At 43.3% G+C, this 20410-nt stretch overlaps 1 protein-coding gene across 1 annotated transcript in view; it reads left to right on the top strand.

The window, feature by feature from the left end:
* The first annotated feature begins 9074 nt into the window (after positions 1 to 9074).
* The window catches only part of SBNO1 (strawberry notch homolog 1), a 57393-nt gene continuing 46057 nt past the window's right edge, over positions 9075 to 20410 (top strand). The window contains exons 1-4 of the mRNA XM_060310138.2: positions 9075 to 9219; positions 17246 to 17377; positions 17901 to 18005; positions 19654 to 19966. Of these exons, the coding sequence (XP_060166121.1) occupies positions 17246 to 17377; positions 17901 to 18005; positions 19654 to 19966 (550 nt within the window). The 5' untranslated portion in view covers positions 9075 to 9219. The remainder of the gene's footprint in view (positions 9220 to 17245; positions 17378 to 17900; positions 18006 to 19653; positions 19967 to 20410) is intronic.

Raw genomic sequence — 20410 nt, 5'->3', positions numbered from 1 at the left:
CCCTTGAAGGCTGTGCTGGTCTCTTAGCTCCAAATTCACTCTTCTCCACCCTGCCCTGCAATATTTGGGCTGCAAACTGTAGTGCACCTTTGTCAGCTAGTGTTAGGTTCTGTCAATAGGCGAGGATACAGGGAGACTGGAAGGCAGGGGGAGGGACTCACTCCTGCCCGTTTGCTTGCTATTCCTGTCAGAGTAAGTAATGACATTTTGCTTCTGACAGGCCATTTGGTTCATTCTCCAGGCTCTTTCCAGAAATAGCCTCAGCGTGCTACCTCAGAAGTACCAGCAGCAGCCCCTCTTCAGAGTTCTGAGCCCCAGCTTTGCAGGGCCCCTCCCGTAAGCTCTTGAAGGGCCAGTGCCAACGTCATGGTGCCTCTTTCTCAGCGGCATAAGAACCAGCCCTCCAGGAATCCTCTTCTGATTCTTATTCTCTGTTAACCCCAATGGATCTCTTTGTTCTCCAGCCCTAGAAGTGGGAGCTGCTTCCTGCAGTTATTATTAAATGACTTCAGTGTTCCCTTTCTGCTTGTTCAGCCCTCCACCACCTGTTTAATGAATTTCCTATTTTAAATTCTGTTTTCCTGACCGGACCCTGATGGACACAAAAGCCATTAGTAAGGACTGAGACTTTTATCCCAAATCTGATAAGAAGCCACTACATGGTTTTAAGCCAAGGGTAGATGGATAGATTGGTCAATCTGAACAGCAATTTTGCAAACAGTTATGCAAACAGAAGGATTGCAAATAGCTACAGTTACAATAATCTGCATTGAGACTCGGGATATTGGAAAAATGTGACATGCTTCAGGACTGCCTGCCTGCTTACCGATCTCCATTTTCCTAAGATGCCGTGGGTGAAATCACACCAGTGCTGAGATGACTTTCCTTACTCTAGGGTTATCTTTGAATCAATATTTGCTCCAGGCTTTTGCTATTGTTTAATACTTTTTTATTAGCATCAGTTCTTGTTTTTTTTTTTTGCGGTACGCAGGCCTCTCACTGTTGTGGCCTCTCCTATTGCGGAGCAGAGACTCCGGACGCGCAGGCTCAGCGGCCACGGCTCACGGACCCAGCCGCTCCGCGGCACGCGGGATCCTCCCGGACCGGGGCACGAAGCCGCGTCTCCTGCATCGGCAGGCGGACTCTCAACCACTGCGCCACCAGGGAAGCCCAGCATCAGTTCTTTTTTTTTAATGGAAGGGGTTTTTAAAATTTATTATTTACTTATTTATTTTATTTTAATTTTGGCTGCGTCTGGTCTTAGTTGCGGCACTCCGGATCTTCGTTGCGGCACGCAGGCTTTTCTCTAGTTGTGGCGCTTGGGCTCTGTAGTTTGCGGCACACGGGCTCTCTCACTGAGGCGCGCAAGCTCAGAAGTTGTGGAGCGCGGGCTTAGTGGCCCCACGGCATGGGGGATCTTAGTTCCCTGACCAGGGATCGAACCTGTGCCCCCTGCATTGTAAGGCGGATTCTTTACCACTGGACCACCAGGGAAGTCCCAGCATCAGTTCTTAAAAGGTTCTACCGAATGGGACATGTATTCCACAGCTGGTGACCACTGTGATCTACTAATTCCTTCCATTCATCTGTGAGTATAAATAATATACATACCTTTTCCTATTATATGTATGTGTGTGGATATATATAAATATGTATGTATGGATGGATAGATAGATATACACAGGTACATAAATATATAAACTTCCCCCATATGTATATATACACGTATGTGTTAATATGTGCAACATGCATATATACAATATATGTAATATACTTGGAATGCAAGCAAGTGAGAGTAAAACAATACTCGTTCTACCTCATAGGTTTATTGTTAGAATTAAATGAGAGAGGGGAATTCCCTGGCAGTTCAGTGGCAGTTCAGGACTTCGCCTTCCAGTGTGTGTGGGGATGCGGGTTTGATTCCTGGTTGGGGAGCTAGGATCCCACATGCCTCGGAGCCAAAAAAACAAAACATAAAACAGAAGCAATATTGTAACAAATTCAATAAAGACTTTAAAAATGGTTTACATTTAAAAAAAATCTTAAAAACAAAACAAAACAAAACAAATTTAGGGACTTCCCTGGCCGCCAAGTGGTTAAGTCTGCGCTTCCACTGCAGGGGAACATGGGTTCAATCCCTGGCCAGGGAACTAAAGATCCTGCTTGCCACATTGCGTGGCCAAGAATATATAAATAAGATAACATAGAGAAGTTAAAAAAACACTTTAAAAATTAGTTTAAATATATACATGAACCTTTCAAAATTGCATTTTAATTATTGTATTGGTCAAGATTTTTTCCTTTTAATTTTTTAAAAATTATTTATTTCATTTATTTATTTTTTAAATAAATAAATTTCTTTATTTATTTGGCTTTGTTGGGTCTTCGTTGCTGTGCGCGGGCTTTCTCTAGTTGCGGCGAGCGAGGGCTACTCTTCGTTGCGGTGCGCGGGCTTCTCCTTGTGGTGGCTTCTCTTGTTGCAGAGCACGGACTCCAGGCACGCAGGCTCAGTAGTTGTGGCGCACGGGCTTAGTTGCTCCGCGGCATGTGGGATCTTCCCAGACCAGGGCTCTAACCCGTGTCCCCCGCAATGACAGGTAGATTCTTAACCACTGCGCCACCAGGGACGCCCGGTCAAGATTGTTTTGGATTGCAAATGAGAGAAACAAAGCTCAGCCTAGTTTAAGAAAATAAGGGAGGAGTTCCCTGGCAGTCCAGTTGTTAAGACTCCACACTTCCACTGTAGGGGACACGGGTTCGATCCCTGGTCGGGGAACTGAGATCCCAGTGCAGCCAAAAAAAAAAAAGTGAGTTTATTGTCTCTCATAACAGAAAAGTTCAGGGTATGAGTAGCTTCAGGCATCGAAGGATGATCCAGGGACTCAAAGGATGTCATCAGAAAGTCAACAGGGTTTAGTCTCTCCCTCTTTCTCCCCATCCTGCCCTTTGCACCACTGATTTCTAGGTTGGCTTCACAGACTGGTCTCCAGCTCCACATCATGGCCTTTGCCCCTACTTCTCAATGTTATTTTGGCAAGGCAGTGTCTTTTTCCTATTATTTTCAGTACAAAGTTCTAGAATTGAAACTCACTGGCTGGCACTAAACCAATCAAAGCGGCCTTGACAGTGGATCCAGTATTCCAATTGGCCAGACCCAGATTACATGCTCTACCCTGGAGTGATGTATGTGGGAGAATGTTAGCCCTTTCCATACCACATGGACTTTGAGAGGGCATGATAAATTTAAGGTGCGGTTATCTGAAAAAAGAGAGGTGGATTCTAGGGACTTCCCTGGCAGTCCAGTGGTTAAACCTGGGGCAAGAAATACACAAGATGGGACTTCCCTGGTGGTCCAGTGGTTAAGAATCTGCCTTCCAATGCAGGGGGTGCGGGTTTGATCCCTGGTTGGGGATCCCACTTGTGTGGTGCAGCCAAAAAAAAAAAAGAGAGAGAGAGATGGATTCTGGGCAGTCAAAACAACTGCTGTTACAGAGCACAGAGGATTTTTAGGGCAGTGAAAATACTCTGAATGATACTGTAATGACAGAACATGTAATTATACATGTGTCCAAACTCATACAATGTACACCACCAAGAAGAAGTAAACCATGGACTCTGGGTGATAATGATGTGTCCATGTAGGTTCATCAATTGTAACAAATGTATCATCTGGCGGGGGCTGTGTATAGTGGGGGAGGCTATGCAAATGTGGGGTCAGGGGGTAGATGGGAAATCTCTGTTCCTTCTCCTCAGTTTGGCTGGGAATCTAGAACTTCTCTAAAAAATAAAGTCTTCAACAATAACGATACCGCTACCTGCAATTATGTCTACCACCTTCTAAAATCCAGTACACGCTTCAGCCCACATTCTGGTGCCCTCTGCTGCATTAGATATTGCTTGATCACTCATTCCTTAAAACTCTACTGCCTTGGTTCTGCTTTGACCTCTCTGATTGATCTTTCTAAGTCTCATTGCATATTCACTTTTTAGATACAGGACCTCAGGTTTCTGCCCTTGGCCCCCTGCTCTTCTCTCTGAGTACAGTTTTATCCTCTCTCATGTTTTAATCCCCATCTGGATCCTCAAGCTGTAGACTCAACTGCTTGCTAGACATCTCCACTTGGATTCCCACAGGCCTCTCAAAATTCCTTATGATAGACTTACTTTGATAGCCTCCAGTGAACAGCATCTCCCGCTATTCATACGCTTGTGTGACTTTCCTTGAGTCCTATTTTACCTTGTTAACCAACAGAATATGGTGGAAACATCACTGTGTCACTTGAAAGCCTAAAATTTAAGAAAGGCTAGAAGCTTCTGCTTTCGTGTTCTTGGGAGTCCTGAGCCACAGTACAAGAACCATAGAGAGGCTGCTGGAGAGACCACTTTGAGAGAGAGAGAGATACAGCTGTCCCAGCATCCCAGCTGAGCCCAGCCCACAGCTGATCCACCAGCTGATTACAACCACACAAGTGACTGTCAGCAAAACCAGAAGAACTGTCCAGCTGAGCCCAGCCCAACTTGCAGAATCATGAGAATAACATTGCAGTAGTTAAGTCATTACCTTTGGGGGTCATTTTTCCCCTAACAATAGGTAAGCAAAGCATTCCTCATACCTAAAGCCAAACTCATTGTCTTCCTCTTTAGACCTGTTTGTCTTCCTGAGGTCAGCGTTTCAGCAAATGGCACTTGGCCTTCTTCTATTGCTCAACAATTTTGCTCCAGTTCAGGTTCTGTTCTTCTCTCCTCTCAACCTGTCTGGTCTTTGTACCTGCAGCCCAGTTTTTAGATCCAACTGCTGCACTGCTTCCAGAGTGATTCTTCTAGAATGCATACCTAACCATGGCAGTTCTCTGCATAACAGGCTTCTGAGTTCTTTGTAGCTTACAGAATAAAGTCCAAACTCAGTTATAAAAGGCTCTTTCAGAATGATCTTTATCTACTTTTTGCAATCCTACTAGTAACTCCTTTTTACTTGCTATATCAAGGTACAGAAGGCAGACACTACACCAGTTATTTAATGAAGAAAATTTAAGATAAGAAATTGTTGGGCATTCCCTGGCCGTCCAGTGGTAAGTACTCCGTGCTTTCACTGCCGAGGGCCCGGTTTCAATCCTGGTCGGGGAACTAGGATCCCACAAGCCGCGCAGTGTGGCAAAAAAAAAAAAAAAAAAAAAAATTGTTAACTAGGTATAAACTGGTGAACTAGGTAACTGAAAGGGTAAAGAGAGAACTTGAAGGCATCACAGGCGTTGCAACTGTGGAAAGCAATTCTCACCACTCAGGCTAAGGGGAAAAAGGGAAGGGGTTGGTGTAATTTAAACTTATAAACGGGACTTCCCTGGTGGTCCAGTGGTTAAGACTCCATGCTCCCAGTGCAGGTGGCAGGGTTTGATCCCTGGTCAGGGAACTAGATCCCGCATGCTGCAACTAAGACCCGAGACAGCTAAGTAAATATTTCGAAAAAAAATAAACTTAGAAATGTAGAAGAGGGGTCCCGTGTTGCTGAAACCGAAACTCCAAGGAGGGGGTTCTGCTCAACTGGTGTTAGTGTCTCTGAGCTTGGAGGGTGACCCTGTGGTTGCTCTCACTGGTCCTCGTGTCTGAGAGGAGAGTTTGGTGTGATGAGGCCAGCTTTGTAAGTGTGGGAAAAACTGCAAACTGGATATAGCTGCTGCGGTATCACTTTGGAGGGAAATGCATGTGCCAGGGTGAAGAGGTGTTGCTGGGATGACATTCACAGGAAACTTTTTCCTGCTCCAGCCTAGCGGCACTGAAACAGCTGGCAAAGCAGAAATGTAGTTCTGCAGTGCATCACAAAGCAGAGCATAGACGCTTGGGTTTGGAGCTGAGAAACATTATGTTAACAACTGGTGCACTTGCTTTGTGTTTTGTTTTGTTTTGTTTTCTGGCTCCATCGTGCAGGATCTCAGTTCCCTGACCAGGGATCCAACCCATGCCCCCTGCAGTGGAACTGCGGAGTCTTAACCACTGGGCCACCAGGGAAGTCCCTGGTGCACTTGCTTCGTTACTGTCCCTTCTCTTTGCTTTGCTCCTGTTTCAGGACATTTGCATGTGCTGTTTCCTCTTTCTCAAGTGCAGTTCTCTCTTCACTTTGCCTAGTTAACACCTACTTTTCCAATCTTATCTGGGTTATCGCTCCCTCAAAGAAGCCTTCTTTGACTTCCCTGATGAGGTCAAATTACTCTATAATAGGCTCTGTTAGCTTTTATGTAGCCTTGTCACAGCTACAAGTTTACATTTTGTGTAATTTTGGGATTAATGCCCACTAGATTGTAAGGGCATTTATCTCAAGGGCAGGCACCATCCCTCACATCCCACCTGATTTGTTTTTCTTAAACTTGTGTCCCTAACACAATACCTCTAACATGGTATCTGGCTCAAATATGTTGAATGAAATGAGAAGTGTAGTGTAAATATAAATAGCCCCCCCCTGACTTGGGGGGAGTCCATACCATGCTTGAATAGGGATTTTTCTGAATTATCTGCTTCCAGTAGTATCTCTGTTCTGGACGCAGCTCGTAAGTCTTCCTCCTGCCTCTGACCCTCAGTCTCTCAGTTCCCATCCCCTGATAACAACTGCTACTTGGGTTGTCATTCTGAGATGCTCCACGCGAACGTGCAAGCAAAATATATATTCTCGTAGACAGAAGTACTTCATTCTATTTTTTTTTAATTTTATTTACTTATTTTGGCTGGGTTGGGTCTTTGTTGCTGTGCGCACCCTTTCTCTAGTTGTGGCGACCGGGGGCTATTCTTTGTTGCGGTGTGCGGGCTTCTCCTTGTGGTGGCTTCTCTTGTTGTGGAGCACAGGCTATAGGCACGTGGGCTTCAGTGGTTGTGGCACGCGGGCTTCAGTAGTTGTGTCATGCGGGCTCTAGAGCGCAAGCTCAGTAGTTGTGGCACACGGGCTTAGTTGCTCCACGGCATGTGGGATCTTCCTGGACCAGGGATCAAACCCATGTCCCCTGAATTGGCAGGATTCTTACCCACTGCGCCACTGGGGAAGTCCCAGAAGTGCTTCATCCTTTTGAACAACTGTTTCACTGTAGGAAACTACCATAGTTTAGTTAATTAGTCTTTTCTTCAAAGACATTAAAGTTGTTTCCCATCTTTTCCTTCTACAAATGCTGCTGCAGTGAATGACCTTGTGCATAACATTCGTGTGCATATGTGCAGTTGTATTATAAATATCCCCTGAAACACCTTTTACTTTGGTTCAAGGTAAAGAGATTATGCAGAGATGGCAGCAAGGATCTGGCTTAGATGCTCAGAAAGTACCTCAAAGGTGGGAGTTCCTAGGTTAGACCTCTGTCTTCAGAATCTAGGACTCATCTAGTCCCGGTGTACAACTAGAGTTTGGGGGCCACTTGGAAACTGAATTGCTCCAACCAAGCTCCAAAGACACTGATGCATTAACTATCAATACAATGTCTTAGTTTTTTTGCTGTATTCTTTCTCTTTTTATAATGTGACAATTGCTTGTTTGCTGTCATCTACACTAGACCATAAACTAGGCTAGGGGAAAGTAGTGAACAAGACAGATGAAGGCCTTGGTCTCCCATGGTTCTTTTTTTTGGCCACGCCAAGCAGCATGCGGGGTCTTAGTTCCCCAACCAGGAATTGAACCTGTGCCCCTGCAGTGGAAGCGCAGAGTCTTAACCACTGGATCTCCAGCGAAGTCCCCAAGGCCTTGTTCTTATGGAACTATTTTTATTTTTTTTACCTTTGTAGGTTTGTGTGTGTATGGATTAAACGAAATAATGGAGGTACAGTGATTAGCAAATTTGCAATTTAAAATGTTTGTTTACATGTATACATATATAATACATATTCATGTATATAAACAGAATATTGGAAGAGTCATAATTATTCTTGCCATGACTACATTTTTTTCCTCTCCCCCAGCCCCACACTGTCTCTTGAAGAGCTCACACCTTAACCTCCAAGTTAACCAAACCAGTAGGTTTGCTTTAAGCTCAAGGCGAGTGCGAAGCGCGGCCGGTAGGGGGCAAGAATCACCCAGGCGTGCCCATTACCTAAGCAAGGGATTCAAAGAGCATTCTCAGAATGACTTTACAAAAGGGTTACCAAGAAGTTAATTTGTTTATTCTGTGTCAGGTCACTTAGTAGTAGTAGCAATAATAATGATCATAATGGAGAATATGAAAATAAGGAAGTGAGAGGTAGTAGCGACAGATCTGCAGCAATCATTAATTGAGAGCAATAGTTTGTTCAGGTTACCGGGTGTGTGTGAATAAAAAAGAAGTGGGGCTGATTACGCTCTCACTCCTTAGGATCTGTACATGGCAGTGGACCAGCCGAGGGGCTCCGAGTTACTTGCGGTTTCACATTGAATAAAGTGCTTTGAGCAAGCCTAACAAGCAATGAGTAGGCGAATATTTTTTTCTAGAATTAACTAAGGTAACGAGCTTTTCAAAGTGACAGAGACGCCACTAGGTAACTTCCCGGCCCAGAGCCACACATCGAAAAGGTTTTGAAAACAGCTTCGGGCCCCTCCTAGCCTGACTTTGAAAGCAGGTGTGGGACGCATGCGCCCGGCCCACCGGTTGACCTCCTGGTGGCAACCCAGATCACGGACCTTCTTCCCGACAGCCCGCGAGGGAGAAAGGGAGGGGGAACGGAACTCTCGCGAGATCTTTCGAGCGCCGACGGAAGCAGTAGACACGTGACTCTCCTAGGCGGCCTTCGTCTTCCCCCCTCCCCCTTCCTCGGAAACCCGGCCCCCTCACCCCTCGCCCACCCCGGAGCCGCGGTAATGGACGGTTTGGGTTCCGGAATTCCCTTGGATCCAACCACTGATACCGGGTCGGCAGGAGCGACGGAGTCCGTGCTTAGCGGCGAAGGCAGGGGCGGTCAAGATGGGGGGGGGAAATCATCCTCCTTCACCTAGGAGGGAGGCGGGGCGGAGAGGGGCGCTTGGGAGTGGGGTGGGGGAGGGAGGAAGTCACGTGGGGCGTGCGCGCGGCGCCTCATCCGTTGCCCCACCCCCTCCCGGCGGGGCGGGGCGGGGGGGCTGAGGGGGAGGGGCGTCAAGATGGCGGCGGGGAGGTAGGCAGAGCCGGACGCCGCTGCTGCCGCCGCCGCCGCCACCGCCGCCGCCTCCGCTCCAGTCGCCTCTGGTTCTTCAAGCTCTCGCCACCCGGAGAAGCTGTTCCGGCGTCGGATCCCGCGGGGAAAGTAAGTCCTCTCCTTAGCCCTTTTCTATCTCTACACTCCCCCTCCCGGACAGCCTCCCACTCCCACCCTCCTCAGGGGGCCGTGCGGGGCCGGGCTGGGGGGGGCCGCCAACTCACCCCGGCTTGGGGCCTCCCTCGCCCCTCGCAGCCCCCTCAGCTGCACGCCCTGGGGGCCCTCGGGGGCACGGTCCCGGCGGTGGCCCCGCCGCGCTCGCTTCCTCCGCCCGTCAGCGCCGGGCCCTGCGGTCGCCGCGCGTGGGGCTCTCGGGCCCCGGGGGCCCCGCTGTCCCGGGCCGGAGGCACCCCGTTTGGGCGAGGAGGCAGCGTCTGCGGACGCCGGTTCCGGCTCCGACTGGGCCGTACCCCCCCTTGCTTCCGCGGCTCGACCCAGGGGCTGCGAGGTCCCGGCCTCTCAGGAAAGTGAGCTCCGTAATCCTTCAGAAGTCCTCCTGCCGGACGATTGTTCCGGTTCAGGGCGAGTGCGGGAGGCGACAGGGTCGCCCAAGATCTGAACCCCCGCACCTGCAGTTTGCTGATTACCTCGCTGTCGGGGCGATGGGGACGGTACGTGGGGCACGTGGGGCCACCTTCACGCCTCACCCGGTGATTAGGTTAATTTTGCCTCGAGCTCGCTCGCTCGCTCGCCTCTTGGACCCTAAGTAAGCATCTGTGTGGAGGGGAAAGGCGGTTGGGAATTGGCTTACTTTGAGAGTGTTTGGCGTAACGAGCATCTAAAGTTCCCCAAACCAGTGTATGCTGGTGGTTTCCCAGAAGTGGTTTGGGGTCGGTTTAACCGCTGAGGAGGTTTGGATGTGCCTGAACCCTTGTGATTGTTTCTTTCCTGACCCTGGCATCCAGCTCCTCCCCTTTCCACCCCGGCTTTGTGTTTCTGTTTGGTTAATGTTTGCGGACCACTAACTTGATCCTCGCACAGAGAAGCTCTTTTTATGTGCGTGCTCCGTTTACTGTGGGAGGCTTTTGTTTTGGGGAGTCGCTGGTTGAGAAACGTGGGAAAAGAACGGGCGAGAAAATGAGAGTCAAATAAAGCAACGTTTTTAGCCATTGAATTGCCCAGCCAGTTGTAACCGCACCCGGAAGTTTGTACTAAACACGTGTTGATGAGAAGAAGGTTAAAAACTGGGTCCCCTTTGACCTTTAAAAGTTGATTATTAGCAGTTTATGTTGAGTTAAATGTGTCATATTCTCTAGGCAGCCAGAATTAGAGACAGAATAGGGTTTCTAAAGTGTCGGCAGGAGGGTCCAGAAAGCTGTCAAACCCCTAGTTGCTCTAGCGCGGTTCCTCAGAACAGTTGGAAACAGTTAAACCAGATAACAGTGCGGAGGGATTCCATTTTTTCCCAGTTATTTACCGCAATCAGAACTGCTTTTCATAAGCAGTGGGGAAAGCCTTCATCACTGCACAAAAGATAGTTTGTACAGAATTTCTAGGATAAAATGTAGAATTTGCTGCTGCTGCCTTGAGTGGGACATTAGTTTTGCAAGCAAGGGAACATTTTATTTTCATGTTTAAAGAAGTTGTTTCCAAAGTTTACCTTACCAGAGAAGACATCTTTACTCTTTTCCTCTGGATTCTGCTTTTTATCTCCCAATATAACTTTATTCCCAGATCTAATTTTGTTCCATACAATCCTCCAGAATTTTAAATAAATTTTATTTTAGTTGCTGGGTAAATGTTAAAAAGGGAGGCTTAGTGAGTGGCTTACAGATCGTAAATTCATCATCCATTCATCCATCCATTCATTCATCCATCCATTGAATGCTCTTATGTGTCAGTTTTACATGTTTTAAGGGTTTTGCTGAGATTACTATGTAAAAATGTGCAGTATGGAGATTCTTTTCATGTTTTTTTAAAGTCTTTTTTCGCCTCAAAGACTTTAGGTACAGATAACATATTGGCATTTCTTAGTCTCTGAATTGAGCTTTGATTTGAGACTTGCCGCCTTGCCTGTGAAGGAAGACAGCACACAGGTCTGAGGTCTGCTCTTAGCAAGATACCTGACTTTTCGTGAGGCTCTGTGGGTTTGTGCTTTGCCTGCCAAAAATTGGTGTAAAGATACTTTCCGAGAGGAATTGTTTTCCATTAAATAGACAATTAATAACCAAGATGATGTAATCCTTAAGTTTTTGCAGTTGTCTTTTTTAATGCTAATTGACAGATCCACTTTGATGTGGTTGAGCTTTACTAAGTAAGGACAACCTTGTGATACCACTGAAATTTTCTGTAGATGGAAAGGATAGGCTCTTGAAGAGCAGGAACTCTCTTTTATGAAAAAAAATATGGTATAAAACCCGTCAAATTAACTTGCTTATTTACCTCTTGGGAGACAGTATATAGCACAGAGCAGTGATTTTCAAACCTTTTTTACTGCATTCCGCAGTAAGAAATGTGTTTTACGTTGTGACCTAGTACATAATGCACGCATAGAACTCAGTTTTGTGAAATGTTTACACTCTCTGCGTGTGCTGCATTAATTCTGTCTGTATTTAAAATATTTGAATATTCTATATTTGAAATATTTAAAAATACTGGTCATGACATACTTAAATTATTTGACAGCATTGTTGTGACCAGCAGTTTGAAAAATACTGGTATGGCGTTAATAGTACAGAATCTTGGGATGGGCGGGCAGGGTGCAGGGCGCAGGTATCAGCCCTCCTAGGTTTGTAATTCTGCTACAAGCTTGCTTTGTTGTTACCTTGTTACAGTTCATCTCTCTAAGCCTGTTTCTCATCTCTGACAAGGGAATAACGGATAGTTTTTACTCATGGATTATTTTGAGAGTTAAAGAATTCCAACCGTATAGTGAATGTCGAGAAGACTAGCCATCTGATTTTGATGGTGTGATGGAGAAAGTAGTGCCCCCCACCCAAATCTTTCTTGGGTTTCTTTTTCAAAGCATTTTTGAAACTTGTATATAATCTGCACATTCCTTTGTGATTCCATTCTTCCTATAGGTTTTGCAATGAGAGTGAGGGGAGGGGCCCTTTACTGAGCAATCGCTGCTTGGGGAAGTAGGTGTTAAAAAATACAGATTATATCCTTTTAGGTAAAGAAAATCCTTTTTAGCAAACTTCTTCATACCTACCTTCCCTTCCTCCTGATACTCTTAAGGAACCAGCACTCAGTAGACACTTAATGAATACTTGTTGATGGACTTAACCAGCTAAATTCTAAGTGGATCATTATCCTTCAAATTCTTAAGCTGAGTGCCAGTCATCGACATCCAGGCTACATAAAAACAGAGTTGGGTCAAAAATTAGACATGTTTAGCACTATTAAGTAAAGAGAAAAATCCTTTTCAGGCAAAGATATTTCTTTCTTTCTTTTTTTAATAAATTTAAATTTATTTTATTTTTGGCTGCGTTGGGTCTTTGTTGCTGCGTGAGGGCTTTCTCTAGTTGTGGCTGGTGGAGGTTACTCTTGGTTTCGGTGCACGGGGTTCTCATTGCGGTAACTTCTCTTGTTTCGGAGCTCTGGGGTGCGTGGGCTTCAGTAGTTGTGGCACGCAGGCTGAGTAGTTGTGGTGCGCAGGCTCAGTAGTTGTGGTGCACAGGCTTAGTTGCTCCACAGCATGTGGGGTCTTCCCGGACCAGGGCTCTAACCTGTGTCCCCTGCATTGGCAGGGGGATTCTTAACCACTGCACCACCAGGGATGTCCAGCAAAGATATTTCTAAAATGATATTATATGTGCACATTTAAATATGTCTACCAGTTTCCTCTAGATATGCTAATTGATTAGATATATTGGATGTATGACACTTGAGTAAAAAGGGTGCTAGTATTTTATAGGACTAATGTGGAAGTTAATTAGTGAATAAATTGCCAACAGGTAGTTTGTATTCTAGATATAAAGTGTTATATCAGCAATTTGAAGGAAAACATTTTTTGATTATAGTAATGTTTATCAATATAATGGTTAATAGTAGCTAATATTTATTCCACGTAGTGTAATATTTACTCAACACAGCAATCCTGTAAAGTAGGTTCTATTTTTATTCCCATTTGAAGATGAGGAAACTGAGTCACAAGTTATTACTTAACTGTGTTACGCTACTTAGCAGATGGTGTAGTCAGTATTTGAAACCAGGTTTTCCCCTTGACTTCATAGTCTCCTCAGCCTCTGTAGTGTACTGCTGTTGCTGCTGCAGGTACATCTCTTGTATCTGCCCAGAGCTATAAAGATCTGCTTCGGTCTCAACAAGAGGAACCTTGTCCTTGTTGATAGGTTTCAGTGTTGGTGTTCTCAGTGGGAACTGTATCCTTTCATTCTTCTGATTGGCTGTTGTTTCTCAGGATTCTCTTCCTGCCAAGGATGTCTCTTAGTTTCTGTCTACTACTGTGTCATTAGTCCTTATTTATCATAGACGCTTTCATAGGAGTACTATTTTTGAATACGTGATATTTTCAAATGTATTTATGATAAAAATGGAACCTTTTTCTTGTCCATTGTTTGAGATAGAATCACTCTGTGTTTAGTAGTTAGCAGTTCTTTTTCACCTAACAGTGTTTGTGTTTATATTATACTTAGTGGGTTCAAAGTGAAAATGTTTTTTTCCCTCTCAGAAATAAATCTTACTTGTTTGTAAAATGTGGGGAAGGTTGCATAATATAACCTTATAGGGGCTCTGTCAGCTTGAGCACTGAAATTCTGTGAGTCTGTAATATTGATAGTTTCAGAATAGGAATATGATTAAATATTAAGGATTTTCCTTAATGGAGTTAGAGAATGGAATAGATGTGTCCTCTCTATCCCCTCCCCACTTCTCATGCAAAAAAAGTGCAAGTAGGGAATTTGTGCCCAATTGGCTTGAGAGAAAGGATCCCTTGATTTTGTTTGTGTATAAGATGTATATAAAATTAAAATCTCTTTCATTAATAGCTCGTAAAAGACAATGTCTCTTACAGGCATTGTCAGTACTAGATCACTGCTCAGATCAGAGGGTCTCAAATTGTGATTCCTGTGCATTTTGAGTAGGTCACTGATAATGTTACTTATAACTGTTGCCATCATTTCTTATGGACTCCAACAGGTTTACTCCCCAAATAACTCTCTTCCATGATATTTTTGTACTTATAATGCTAATTGTTCAGAAAATATATTTCAGAAAGCTCTCCTGAATTCAGTAACACATGGATTAATGGATCCCTCGGCCTCCAAGCTTTCTGTGGTCTGTAGTTTAGGAATCATTGGTTTAAAAGAATGTGCTTTTGTTTCAAATGTAAATAATTATTTCCAATATTTACTTTAAAAAAGATGACATTTTGATAGTCTCAGGAATTTTTTTTTTTTTTTTTTTTTTTTTTTTTTGCGGTACGTGGGCCTCTCACTGTTGTGGCCTCTCCCGTTGCGGAGCACAGGTTCCGGACGCACAGGCTCAGCGGCTGTGGCTCACGGGCCCAGCTGCTCCGCGGCATGTGGGATCTTCCTGGACTGGGGCAGGAACCCCTGTCCCCTGCATCGGCAGGCGGACTCTCAACCACTGCACCACCAGGGAAGCCCTGAAAATATTCTAAAGCATTGGTTTGCTCTCTTGGTACATATTTGTACTATGTACTAGGATAGTAGTTTGTAAAGTGTGGTCAACTATGTATTAGAAAAATGGATCAACTTTTTTTAAAAATAAATTTATTTCATTTGTTTCTTTTTGGCCGTGTTGGGTCTTCGTTGCTGTGTGCAGGCTTTTCTCTAGTTGTGGCGAGCGGGGGCTACTTTTCGTTGTGGTGCGCGGGCTTCTCATTGCAGTGGCTTCTCTTGTTGCGGAGCATCGGCTTTAGGCACGCGGGCTTCAGTAGTTGTGGAACGTGGGCTCAGTAGTTTTGGCTCGCAGACTCTAGAGTGCAGACTCAGTAGTTGTAGCGCACGGGCTTAGCTGCTCTGCGGCGTGTGGGATATTCCTGGACCAGGGCTCGAACCCGTGTCCCCTGCATTGGCAGGTGGATTCTTAACCACTGTGCCACCAGGGAAGCCCCCAAATGGATCAATTTTATATTAAATCCATATTTTGACATTTCTCCTTGTCTCCTCTGTCATCCGGTTCTTTCATATTTCCATCTTGTTGTTTAATACTAATTCTCCCCTTTCCAGTTTTAATCTCAGACAGGCTTTTATTCCGAAGTTAAGTATTGAAACTTCACAGGTTACCAATATTGACTTCTTGATCTACTCATTGGAAAGAGAATGCATGGACTTTGGGAATTTGAACAGTCTAGATCTGGGTGTGACCTTGGGCAGGTAATTTAAGCTTTTTGAGCCTCAGTTTCATTTCTAGAATTATAATACTTATCTTGCTCAGGGTTGTCATGGACTAGTGATGGACATGAAGAGCCTGACACTGTGCCAGGCTTGTAAAAGATACTTAGTCACTGTCAGTTCCCTTCCCTTCCTCCTATCTGCTCAAAATGCTTTCTTCCTTAGACTTCTTTTCTTTTCTCTAAAAATTTTGGGGAAATCTCCTTTGGGCTATCCTTCCTCTCATCCTTTAAACAGTAGGTCTGCCCTTCGTTTCATTTCTGGATATCTGGATGTCTGGATGACTGAAGCAGCAGTTCCTGTTAAACAAGAACCAGAGACGCTACCTACTCCAGCACTATCTTTGTAAATCACATCTTTGTAAATGATGTACAAGCGACGTAGACCTACCTAGTAGAGAATTTCTCTATGAAATGTCCTGCTTTGATCTAAAACAGTGGTTCTTGTATGTTGGGAAGTCGTGGTCATGGTATTCTTGGCTAACAACTTTTTTTTTGTAGGACATAATGAAACATTTAATTTCATTGCACAGTCTGAGAATAAATGGACTAGCTGAAAATTAGTTTATTTATGTAATGTGAAGTTAGTTCTTTGATAAAAACAAGTAGTCACATTTCTCATAATTATGTTTGTGTATATAAATTGGTTATTTCAGATAAATTAATGAGAAAAGTTAAAATTAAGAAAGCTCTGTTAAACCTTTTTTCCCCTACAAAATGGATAAAAATCCATCTTAGTGGTAGAATACTTTGATTTGGCTCCTATGAGTACAGTTGGAAAACCCCAGCTGAAAGTGTATTTGCCTGCTCGAATTAGGCATTTTCCCCCTAAACTCCATATATCTCACCTTTAGGTCTCCTGGGCTCAACCTTTTTCATTTTCTCTTGGCTTAACTCTAATTATCCATCAACTCATGCTTTTTTGTGTGTGTTTCATGTTCTCCCTTCCATTTTGAGCTTTTATTTAAACTTAGTCTTATGGATTCTCCTTAAATATCTTAGAATCCATTCCCCCTTCTTTCTCTTTACATCTCACTGTTATAGCACATCATCTTTTTCCTGATCTGCTGTAGCATTTTCCTAAGATGTCTCCCTGCCTTGGTCTTACTCTACCCATTCTCAGTTTGCTTCCATACTGCTGTGGAGTAATTTTTCTAAGTCACAAATCTGACTATGTCTTGCAGTTCTCTATCTGAAAACCCTTTAGTGACCCCTGATTCTCACAGGATTAAATGAGCTCTTTAGCATGGTGTTCAGAGCTGTGGGCGAAAACTTCTTCGTCTCTTGCCATCACCTTTGTGAACCTCGTATTTCTGTTCTGAGCTTCCGTACCCATGTTGAACTACTCTAGCCAGCTTTCTTAGAGTGCCAGCATCATTCGTGCCCCCATAAGTTTGAATGCACTATCCAGAAGATCCTTGTCTACCTGGCAATTTCTTACCTGAGACTTGGCTCCATTGTCATCTTTGTAATCTCTCTCCCCAGGTGAATTCAGCATTTCCTTCTCTGTTCCCACAGCATTTTGTAACGTATACTCTTTCTGTGATTTGCATACTTTTCTGTCCTTTCCATCTTAATGTGAATTTCTTGGGATCAGAGACTATTGCTCTTTCATCCTTTTTTTGCCTGCTGTGTAGCAGGTTCTTCATAAATATTGAATGAACGGATCCGGTAGAAAATGTTGGTTTATGTTTAGAAGAGAGTTAATTGTCATTTTAAGTTTTTAATGTTAATATTTAATATTTTGTTCTAAAGATGGTGGAGCCAGGGCAAGATTTACTGCTTGCTGCTTTGAGCGAGAGTGGAATTAGTCCGAATGACCTCTTTGATATTGATGGTGGAGATGCGGGGCTTGCAACTCCAACACCTACCCCTCCCGTACAACAGGTAAGTGTTTTCCAAAGCCTCTGTAAGAAGTGAGTTTTTTCTTAATTTTACTTTCTATTATAGAAATAGGTATTGTTAAGCGTTAATTTTAAATATGCATGTGAATATTACTTTTATGTTGATTATTAGTCTTTATTCACAAAGTGGAAAATACTTGGCAGTGAAAATCAAGACATTTTCTGCTTTGATATATAACGTAAGAGATGAATTGCTTAGAGTTATTGTGGGAGGATCACTAATCTCAATATTTGTCTTTGTACTTTATAGGAATATTTTTCTGAGGTTTCACTATACACATTCTCTGAAAGCAAAAATAAGATTCTGGTGTTAGCGTAGTTTAGTGAAGATGTTATGCTTGCAAAGATTGTTACTTTATACCTGGTATCAGTGATTTTACATTCCATTTGAATGCAAAGCTTGAAAAATTTTTTTATTTTAATAAAATAAATACATCTCTTGTTCTTGAAACAGAATTCACTGCCGTCATTCTTTATTTCTTTCTCTGATGTTGTTTTCTCTCCAGTCAGTGCCACTTAGTGCATTAGAACTAGGTTTGGAGACTGAAGCAGCAGTTCCTGTTAAACAAGAACCAGAGACGCTACCTACTCCAGCACTATTAAATGTTAGGGTAAGAATTATTTAGATTTGGCATTACTATGAAAATAGTTTAGGGTTGTAGTAAGAAAATAACCTTTAATATGAAATAGTTTTATTTCACTAGTTCTGCTTTTTGCTGCTTCTTTCCCAGTATTCTATCTACTCTCACCTCCTACTTTATAAAATGTTTCTTTCACTCTTCTGGTAGTTATGTTGATCAAAAGATTAAGGGGAAAGAAACCCCCATTTTTTTAGGTTATTTATTGCAAGTGATAGAAAATTCATGAAGTAAAGGTGAACTACACGTTAACCCACTACACTTTTCATTTTTACTTGTTTATTTCAGCTTTTGTCCATTGGTATATATAATTTTTATGTGATTGTTATTGTGCTTTAAATGTAGAGTTCCACTGACCTTGTTTTAAACATAGCAGTTTTCATTGTTGTTGTTACTGTAGGCTGGGCTGCACGGCTTGTGGGATCTCAGTTCCCCAACCGGGGATTGAACCTGGGCCATGGCAGTGAAAGCCCTGAATCCTAACCAGTAGGCCACAGGAAACTCCCTACGCATAGCAATTATTAATTTAAGCTCTAGTGGTATAAAAGTATTGGACTGGTTAAAATTTGATAACTTTTGATAAATTATTGTTGAGAGTTACATTTAAAATTAATAGTAATGTAGAAGATTCTTGTTAGAGAAGTCATTAACAAATAACTTGAAGGGGGAAAGAAGTAGAAATAGACTTAAATTTATAAAAATATCTGTTGGGGCTTCCCTGGTGGCACGGTGGTTGGGAGTCCACCTGCTGATGCAGGGGACGCGGGTTCGTGCCCCGGTCCGGGAAGATCCCACGTGCCGCGGAGCGGCTGGCCTGTGAGCCATGGCCGCTGAGCCTGCGCGTCCGGAGCCTGTGCTCCGCAACGGGAGAGGCCACAACAGTGAGAGGCCCGCGTACTGCAAAAAAAAAAAAAAAAAAAAAATCTGTTTTACTTTAGTTGGTTGAAGTCACAGACATTTGTTATCCTCAAATCTTGACTTTTTTTGTTCATTTTTGTCCAACTCCTAACTCCCACCCTCCAACTATAAAAATAAAATGCTATGTAGCTTTGCCTTAGGCTCAAAGGAAGCATCCGCATTATCACTGATACTTGTAATTTACCTGGGTGGATCATTCATGGGGGCATAGGAATTTAAAACTCTGCTTGGTGGTCTTATCTTGTTAAGTTAAACGTTAGTATAGTCTGTATGATAGCAGACAAAGCATTGGACAGGAATCATAGAATGTTAGAAATGGAAAATGGTCCTCAGAGACCCCGGGCCTCCAGAGGTAAAGTGATTTGCCTAAGGTTATCTGATTAGTTGGGGGCAGTGCTGGGATTAGAAATTATGTTCCTAGTCCTTGTGTTATGTAGGGTGACTATACAACACAGCTTGCTTAGGATACTCTCATTTTATGCTGCTGCCCCCAACACTACTATTATACCTTCTTTTTCTCAAATGGTGTATTTTAACTAGGTAGTTTATATCTAATGATATTTATTAGAACCAAAGTGCCAATGGTTGCGTAAGATTCTTAATAAGTCAGTTTTAGAGTTTTAAATGGCCTGTTGTATTTGTGGATATGGGTTGCATTAGAGAATAAAGAATTTTTCACAGGTTATATGGTTTTCTTTTCTAGCAGCAGCCTCCATCTACTACAACATTTGTGCTGAATCAAATAAATCAGCTTCCGACTTTGGGATCTACAATTGTAATGACTAAAACACCACCTGTAACCACGAATAGACAAACCATCACTTTAACAAAGTTCATTCAGACTACTGCAAACACACGTCCTTCAGTCTCAGCACCAGCAGCACGAAATGCCATGACCTCTGCACCTTCAAAAGACCAGGTTCAACTGAAGGACCTACTAAAAAATAATAGTCTGAACGAACTCATGAAACTGAAGCCACCGGCTAATATTGCTCAGCCAGTTGCAACAGCAGCTAGTAAGTCTTTTTGTTTTCAACAGTGTCAACTGCTTGCCTTCATTAAGATATGTCAGTGTGTTTTTAAGGTTTTGCTTAGGTTTTAAAAGAAGTAGTCATGACAGGAGATGATATCTGCATGACTCTGTGGACTTATAGTATTTATGCAATTCAAGGGAAGCAAAAATTTAGAAGCCTTAGCCTTAAGCTTTAAAATGAAGTGTGGAATTATCAAGTGGCTACATGAACACCATGAGATCTCAGTTTTATAAATTGTGAATAACTGGTTAACATTTTTCTCAGTCATTTAAATCAGTGCTTTTCAAACTTTATAACTCTGAGTCACTTGGGGATCTTTTTTTTTTTTAAATGAGTTTTTTTTTTTTATTAATTTATTTTTTGGCTGCTTTGGGTCTTCATTGCTGTGTGTGGGCTTTCTCTAGTTGTGGCGAGCATGGGCTACTC

This window comes from Globicephala melas, chromosome 13, assembly GCF_963455315.2.
Source record: "Globicephala melas chromosome 13, mGloMel1.2, whole genome shotgun sequence".
Classification (NCBI taxonomy): domain Eukaryota; kingdom Metazoa; phylum Chordata; class Mammalia; order Artiodactyla; family Delphinidae; genus Globicephala; species Globicephala melas.
Note: the sequence above shows the minus strand (reverse complement) of the source record. Positions and strands in the feature narration are given on the sequence as shown.